At 43.5% G+C, this 9,231-nt stretch overlaps 1 protein-coding gene across 3 annotated transcripts in view; it reads right to left on the reverse strand.

The window, feature by feature from the left end:
* SCP2 (sterol carrier protein 2) overlaps window positions 1-9,231 on the reverse strand; it is a 109,203-nt gene extending 99,972 nt beyond the window's left edge. For all 3 annotated transcript variants that reach the window (XM_054720882.1, XM_054720883.1, XM_054720884.1), the window contains exon 1: window positions 9,061-9,231. In XM_054720882.1, coding sequence (XP_054576857.1) covers window positions 9,061-9,129 — 69 coding nt within the window. In that variant the 5' untranslated portion in view covers window positions 9,130-9,231. The remainder of the gene's footprint in view (window positions 1-9,060) is intronic.

Raw genomic sequence — 9,231 nt, forward strand, 5'->3', positions numbered from 1 at the left:
CCCTCACCCCGGCCTCTAGCCAGAGGTTCCTCCCCTCCTTCTGCACAGCCTCTGGGAAGATGCTTGTCCTGGGGCCTCCTCAGGGCCCTGGCCCACGACACCCTGCAGTTCGGGTACTTGAGGGCTTGGGCTTTCAGGTCTGGCTTCCTCACCTGGCATGGTGAGCATCAGCTGCCATGGGAGCCTTGCTTTAGGAGTCACCCCCTTGGACCATACTACTTGCGAGTGTGTGTGTGGGGGGGGTGGCCTTGGTAGCAGTGATTTGATGTCTGTAGCATGCCCGCTGACACCCACCCCAACAGCACCACACTGGTCCCGTCTGGACTGCTGGCAGGGGGCTTCCAGTCTGCGACTGGGGCTGATGGGCTGCGACTGGGGGCTGCAGGTGGAGGACCCCGGCACCCATAGGGCTGTCAGCATCAGGAACTGGAAAGATCCATTTTTCTGGTTCCTCCCCTGCCACGCAGATGCTGAGCTCCGGGCCCCAAAGGCCCGTTCACTCCCGCAGCACGGCCGGCGGGGGCGCATGCGCGCGGCACCAGGGGCCCTTTAATTCCCACCACACGGCCAGCCGGGGTGGGGGGTGCATGTGTGCAGCCCCGGAGGCCCGTTTACTCTCGCTGCACAGCCTGCAGGGCCACAGCACAGCCATGGTGCAGACGCTGAGCTCGTGCCGCCACTGGCGATGCAAGCTCAGTGTCCTGCTGGCCCCATTTGGTCCCTGCTCAGCAGCACGGCGGCTGATCACAAGTCCCCGCCCCCCCACTCCTCCCACCGGCCCAATCGGCTACCCCGGCCACCCCAAGTTCTGCCCCCCCCATGCCTCCCGGCCCAATCACGGGCATAGTGGAGGTACGGTCAATTTGCATATTACCATTTTATTATGTAGGATTATATAGATATACATATATATATATTTGATGGTCTTTCCAGGTTAAATTTCAAGGCTATAACTGAGGGATGATTTTTTGAAAACTCCAAGGGCCTGGAGTGATTCAAAGAATTTGTTCTCTCTTCTTAAAGGAAATTTTTTTTTTTTAATTAAGCCAATTTAATATACTTGAAATCACATGGAAAACTTTGTCAAATAAAAATAACTGACTGAAATATCATTGCTGTTATGTACACATTTGTTGGACATAGAAATTGGGACTCAAAAGAACTGTTGCCCAGAAAGAAACTCACTATAGACTGATTCATTTGCCTCCCAGCATAACCATTATTGCTTGTCTCATTTTTGGTTCTTATAAGTGAATTTCTAGTATCACATGAGCTCACTCATCTAGGGGAAATGATGAACAATATAGACTAATGAACAAGAACAGCATCGATCAGACTGTCACACCTCAGAGGGAAGGTAGGAGAGGGTGGGGATAAGGGAGATAGATCAAACAAAGGACTTGTGTGCTTGCATATGAGCCTAACCAGTGATCATGGACAACAGGGGAATGGGGGCATGCGTGGGGAGGGATTTGGGATGGGAATGGGGGGGATGAGGACAAATATGTGATACCTTAATCAATAAAGTAATTAAAAAAGAAATCAAAAAGCAAAGAGGAACATAACTTTTCATGAGCATTCACCATGTGCCAGGCTTTGTGCTGCTTGCTTTGAATCGTTATCTCATTTAATCCTCACAACAAACACAAGTGGTCATTATTACACCTATTTTACAGGTGGAAAAACTGATGTGTGCAGAAGTTACGTGGTTTACCTAAGCGCACACAGCAGCACAATGAGAACAACTTGTCTGGCACCAGACATCTGGCTCCAAAACCCAGGCTCTTTCCCTAATAGCACACTGGTTCCCACCACAGTTGAATAAATGACTGCCTTTGGTACAAGTACCAAAAAAAAAAAAAAAAAAAAAAAAAAGCACTGTGCTCTTTTCCAAGCTCTTACATTGATACCTTGTATATTACCTTTCAAGGAGGCCTTTGGAAAAAGTAAAATTGATGAAAAAAAATTAATAACTGTATTTTACTTATATACATATATTTTAAATGTTATGAAGTTTTTGGCCTCTAAGAAGGGCAAAATAAAGTAACAATATATTTTTTAAATACAGCCAAATTTTTCAGCAACGGAAATTTAAAAGACCAAAAGCACCTAGTCACCTGCATTTTAAATAGGTTGGAGATGAGGCAGCATTTGCGCCTTGTGAATCAGACATATAAGTTTACTAAATTTACTTGCTTTGCCTTTTTAATAAAGATACCTACTTTAATTACTTTATAAATTAGCTTTTTAAATTATAATCAAGGTTTCATTTATTTTTTTTAATATATTTTATTGATTTTTTACAGAGAGGAAGGGAGAGGGATAGAAAGCTAGAAACATCGATGAGAGAGAAACATCGACCAGCTGCCTCCTGTGCACCCGCTACCGGGGATGTGCCCGCAACCAAGGTACATGCCCTTGACTGGAATCGAACCTGGGACCTTTCAGTCCGCAGGCCGACGCTCTATCCACTGAGCCAAACCAGTTTTGGCTTAATCAAGGTTTCATTTAATTTCAGCTAAATAAAAAGCCAGTATTTTTATAAACAATTAAATTCTAATAAAGCCCTCTGAAAGTTACTGGGACTACCCATGATCCCGCTATATATGCAAATAAGCCTAAAGGGATAATCTTTAAAAGTATAATTCTAAGCTTAATAAAAAGGAGAAATTTAAAAACTTTGAAATCTCTTCTGCTAATATTTACAAGGTAAACTAAAGATGGTTGTTAAAATACTAAATCTGACAATAATTACAGTCACCATAAATAAAAAATCACTTGAAATATATGGCTTTGTGGCAATATTTGTTAAAATCTCAAAAAGCAACCATGTGGCCTAAAAATTACTCTGGAAGGAAATTAAAAAAAGAGGTTTCCTTCAAAGGTCTAACTGTAATTTAAAATCTATATGTTATGCCTTGAGAAGAAAAGTAAGTAATTTGAGTTTTTGCCTCCCTGACAAAGCTTATGTAAAGTTACTCAAAGACTAATAGCAGAAATTTAATTAATGTCATTTACTGTCCATAACCTAGGACAGTGGTTGGCAAACTCATTAGTCAACAGAGCCAAATATCAACAGTACAACGATTGAAATTTCTTTTGTGAGCCAAATTTTTTAAACTTAAACTTCTTCTAACACCACTTCTTCAAAATAGACTCGCCCAGGCCGTGGTATTTTGTGGAAGAGCCACACTCAAGGGCCAAAGAGCCGCATGTGGCTCGCGAGCCATGGTTTGCTGACCACTGACCCAGGACAAGTAAAGTTAAAAATAAACCTTATTTCAGATTGATTTAAATTGGCTGATTAAATTAAATGAATATTCATAAAAACACCAGCCTAGGTTCAGGGAATGGTATTAGCTGCCACATTAAAAGAGATGTTATACTTCAGGCATTAACCATTTTTTCCAGTTCTGGAAAGGCTGTATCTACTGCAGCAGGGGAGCAAAGGTCCTTCAAACCCCTTATATTTCAGCACAATGGGGAGAAATACAAGCTCTTATTTATGCCTTGACAGATTTTGCTACGGAGCCCATCAACCTATAGTGATAGTGTTTATGTGGTAAGTATGGCCAAAATTATTGAAACAGCTACTATAGGGCACACTAATTTGGAGGAACTCTTTCATTTATTTTTCAGCCTTCAAAAGGTTGTTTGAGAAGGACAATTTCCATGTTTTATTGACCATATTAGATCCCATTCTGGCCTTCCAGGTCCCTTGGCTGCAGGTAATGAGGAAGTAGATTGCCTTGTTGCCTCAGTAGAGGAGGTCACTCCATTTTTCCATGGCACAGGCCTCACATGCCCTGCATCATCAAAATGCCTCTGCCTTGCGCAAGGAACTCCATATTTCATATTTACCGAGAGCAGGCTTGCCAAGTGTCAAGCAATGCCCTCAGTGTGTTATCCACCTCCCTGTGCCAGCATTAGGGGTAAATCCTCAAGGACTTAAACCTAATCAAATCTGGCAAATGGATGTCACTCAATAGTGGAAAGAGCCAATCATACTCTTAAAATGCAATTACTAAAACAAAAGGGGGAGACGGATGTTATGTGTCACCTCAAAACAAACTCAGTTGTGCTCTTTATACTTCAAATTTTTTGAATTGCGATGCAGAGGGTCGTACAGCAGCCGAAAGGCATCAGGCCTCCTGTACAATAGCCTCTGCCGAGTTGGCCCGGTGGAAGGATGCACAAACCAGACAAGGGTTTTAGCAGATTCAATAATAATGTGGGGAAGAGGTTGTGTTTTGTATCTTTCAGGAAGGAGCAGTTCAGCCAATTTGGGTGCCAGAGCATTACATGCGTAACCACAATGGACCCAGAGAAGCTCCTTATCCCTTTGTTCAAAAGACTGAGAGTTGCCCCAATGACAGCAAAGCAGAAAAGGAAGATGATGAAGGCTACACAAGGGACTGAGGTGCTAACATGGGTTCATCTGAAGAAGTTGACGACTGAAGTCCAGCAGATAGTAGAAAAGCAAGAAGTGGAAGCTACTTCCTCAACCATGTTTCTGGCTATGCTAGCATTGGTTAGCTGCCAGTCTTCTGTAAAGTCTTGCGCAGCCAAGTCCGAGGACTCTGAATAAATATACACCAGCAGCAAAAGAAAGTTTCATTTAGTAGCTAAAAATGTTAACATATCTGTAGTTTTATTTCTCTCTTATTGATGTGTTGCATTGGCATTGTTTTGTTATTATTTTAATAGCCAGAGTTTTGCTCTTGACGTTCAAGTTTTAAAATGATAACATTTATGTAATTTGGTTTTTGCATTGGCATTGTTTGCAATTGTTTTAATATCAGAGCTTTGTTCTTGATGTTTAAGTTTTACTTTTATTATAGTACCTTAAAAACAAGAAGAGGGTGAGATGTAGATAGCACCAGGGAAGGCACATGGGCATTTCTTTAATTATTGTCAGCTGAATCCAGTGGCATTGGCAAAGCCACATCCTGGAAACATGCTTTGCCAGAGGCAGGAGTGTTGTCAGCTTGATCTTCAGCCCAGGTGCTAGGGGGTGGGTTTTGTTATTTAAATCCAGCCAAGCACCAGGAACTAATACGACTCAGGCCCACCCAAGAATGTACATAATCTCCTTTGTCTTGACTTTTAGTAAAAATTCCTGGGTTTTGCTGTATAAAATAAACACTGTATTGGCTCTGGGTCCTTGTCTCTCTATCAGAGGACAGTGGTCCCACCTGGCCCCAGCTTTTTCCTTCCATCTCTGTGTCTATCTCTTTATTTCATTTTCTCAATCCCCAGCAGCTCTCTAGCCATGCTGGACACAGAAAAGAGAGAAATAGTCACAGTAGATACTATTATTATCATCACCATTTTACCATTAAAAAAAACTAGAGCACAGAGACATTAAGCAACATTAAGGACACACAACTAATATGTAGTGGAGCTGAAACTTCAATAGTCTGGATGTAGAGTCAACCCACAAGGGACCTTATAGGTGTTTGGGTTTTATCCTGAAGACAACAGGTTTTTTATTTTACTTTATTTTTTAAAAATATTTTTTCATTGATTTCAGAGAGCAAGAGAGAAGGAGAATAAAATAGAAATATTGATGATGACAGAGATTTATTGATTGGCTCCTGCCTGCATACCCAACACTGGGGATGGAGCCTGCAACCCGGCATATGCCCTCACCAGGAACTGAACTGTGACCTCCTGGTGTATTGGTCGACACTCAACCTTTGAGCCATACCAGCCAGGCTACAGTAGATTTTTTCAAAGAGACTGGAATAAAATAATGAGATACAACTACACACCTGTTACAATGGCCAAAATCCAAACAGTGACAACATAAAATGCTGACATGAATGTGGAGCAATAAGAACTCTCACTCATTACTGGTGGGAATGCAAAATGGCACAGCCACTTTGGAAAATATTTTGGCAGTTTCTTACAAAAGTAAACGTTCTCTTACTACATAATCCAGCAATTGCACTCCTTGTTATTTACCCAAATGAGTTGAAACCTTATGTCCAAACAAAAACCTGCACATGGATGTTTATAGTAGCTTTATAATTGCCAAAACCTGGAAGCAAACAACTTAGTGGGTGAATGGATAAATAAACTGGAACATTCAGGCAGTGGCATATTATTCCATGCTAAAATGATATGAGCTGCCAACCCACAAAAAGACATGATGTAAATGAATATTACTAAGTAAAGAAGCTAATCTGAAAAGGCTACATACAGTGTGATTCCAACTATATGATATTCTGGAAAAGGCAAAACTATGGAGACAGTGGTTGTCAGGGGTTAAAGGGAGGGAGGGATCACCAGGCAGAGCACAGAGGATTTTTAGGGCAGTGAAACTATTCTGTATGATACTATAATGGACACATATTTGTCCACATTCATAGAATGTACAACACTAAGAGTGACCCTGATGTAAACTGAGAGACTTTGAGTGATAATGATGTGTCAATAGAGGTTTATCAGTTGTAACAAAGGTACCACTCTGGTGCAGATTACTGATAGTGGATGAGGCTGTGCATGTGTGGAACAGAGTATATGGGAACTCTGGGTACTTTTGGTTCAATTTTGCTGTGAACCTAAAACTGCTTTGAAAAATAAAGCCCTATTTTTTTAAAAAAGAAGGGAGACTGGGATGAGAAAACTTGAATTTTAGATCATTCTACATGCAATGTGGAAAATAATAAAGGGAGCAAGGCTGGAGGCAATGACACCAAGTGGCATGATTCTGAAATAGTCCAAGTGAGAGTTGACTAACATAGCAGCACAGAGGAGGAAAAGAAGTGGATAGCCTTAAGAAACACAAAGAAAGTAAAATCTACCAAACTTGTGACTGATTAGATAAAGTGGTTTGCTAGTCATTGTTTGTGATAAAGAAAGATGACTTTTAAAATTTTCTGACTGAAAACCACAATAAAATACATATTATAACACAACCCAGCATACACATACAGTTTGTCCTTGGTACCCATAGGGATTGGTTCTGGAACATCACACACACACACACACACACACACACACACACACACACACAGATACCAAAATCCACAGATGCTCAAGTCACATACATTAAATAGTATTGTATTTGCATATAACCTACACATATCCTCCTGTGTACTTTAAATCATCTCTAGATTATTTATAATACCTAATCTATATATATAAAAGCCTAAGCAACCAAACTACTGGTCACTCTGACACGCACTGACCACCATGCCTCCAGCCTTGCTCCCTTTATTATTTTCCATATTGCATGTAGAATGATCTCCCACAGCCAACCTCCCGCGGTCCCTCCCCCCAGCTGGCCAACCTCCCATGGTTCCTCCCCCCCCCCCCCCCCCGGCCTGGCTGGCCCCGATTAGGACTGGGCAAGACAACCCTGATTGGCCCGATCGCCAGCCAGTCTGAGGGACCCCACCTGTGCACGAATTTGTGCACCAGGCCTCTAGTACAATATAATGCTATTTAAACAGTTATTTGTTGTTTTGTTTAGGGAAAAATGGCAAGAAAAAAGTCTGTACATGCCCAGTACAGATACATGCTCTGCAACCATCACAGGCCTAACTACATAGTGCACATCAACTACAACAACATTTTTGGGAGAATACTTTTTATATATTTTATTGATTTTTTACAGAGAGGAAGGGAGAGGGATAGAGTTAGAAACATCGATAAGAGAGAAACATCGATCAGCTGCCTCCTGCACACTTCCTACTGGGGATGTGCCCGCAACCAAGGTACATGCCCTTGACTGGAATCAAACCTGGGACCCTTGAGTCCGCAGGCCGACGCCCTATCCACTGAGCCAAACCGGTTTCAGCTGTGCACACCTTTTTTATACCATGGAATACTATGCAGCAGTAAAAAAAAAAAAGAAGGATCTCTTTCCCTATGACATACCATGGCAGGACTTGAAGAATATTATGCTAAGCAAAATAAGCCAGTCAGAGAAAGTCGAATATCACATGATCTCCTTCATATGTGGAAGCTAATGAACAAAATAGATGCAGAGACAGAAGCATTGAACAGACTGTGGAATCTCAGAGGGAAGGCTGGGGAGGGTGGGTGAGTGGGAAGTGATCAACCAAAGACCTTGTATGCATATATGCATAACCCATGGTCACAGACAATAGGGTGGTAAAGCCTGTGGTAGGGGGTGGGGGTCGGGGTGTGGGCTAGAAGGGGTCAATGGGGGGGGGGGACATATTTAATACTTTCAACAATAAAGATTTAATTTTTTTAAAATGTCCCTGAGAAGGAATCCAACAGGGAGTACATCAGTCCCCTCTTATCCTTGGAGGATCTGCTCTGAGACCCCCTGTGGGTCTCTGAGACCACAAATAGTACCTAGCCCTAAAAATACTGCTTATTTCCCTATATATACATATCCATGATAAAGTTTAATTTATAAATTAGGCACAATAGCTCATAATAAAATAAAAATGATAACAATACACTGTAATAAAAGTTATGTGAATGTGCACTCCCGTGCTCTGTCTCTCACATAACCAAGATGGCTAAGTGCATGGCTGCTAAGTGACTAAAGTGGGTAGTGCAATTTAGAACTTAGGAACTGTTTATTTGGGGGGTTTCCAGGGGCTGACTGCAGCTAACGGAAACCGTGGATAAGGGGGGACTACTGTGTTCCTAGGAGTGCAGAGCAGGCGGCATTCACCATCCGCTTCCCTTTGGGGAGAGAGGTGGACCTTGCCTCCTCGGAAGGTCCACTCGGAGTCCAGGGAGACGCGGGCTGGAGATTATCTTGCTGTGTCCCTCACCAACTCCGTCGCGGGGATGAAACAGAATGAGGCAGAGGAAATGGGTGCATGAAAAACCGGAGACCCTGCAATCCCTCAGGCTCTCCATCATCACCCACGCCAACTGCCACTCGGATGCCCCGAGGGCCGATGTCCCCAGGCGGTGGGTTGGAGGACGGACCCACGGACCGTGTCAGGCCCTGACCCGCGCCCCGCGCCTCCCCGCCCCCCCGGGTCGGGTCTCCTCCGGGCTCCCCTGTCCTCACCGGGACAGAGCGGAGCCGGGAGCCCGCCTCCCGGACGGCCGCTCCGTTACCTTGGTCATCCCAACTCCCACCACGAACACCCGGCGCAGGGGCCGAGGCCGCGAGGAGGTGATAGTCATGGCTCCAATTAGGCGGTCCTGTCGGCGGACAGACACGGTGCAGCGCGGCGGGGTGCTGTCAGACGGCAGCGGCAGGGGAACCCCAGCTACTCAGGGTTTAAG

Source organism: Eptesicus fuscus, chromosome 9 (assembly GCF_027574615.1).
Source record: "Eptesicus fuscus isolate TK198812 chromosome 9, DD_ASM_mEF_20220401, whole genome shotgun sequence".
NCBI classification, from domain to species: domain Eukaryota; kingdom Metazoa; phylum Chordata; class Mammalia; order Chiroptera; family Vespertilionidae; genus Eptesicus; species Eptesicus fuscus.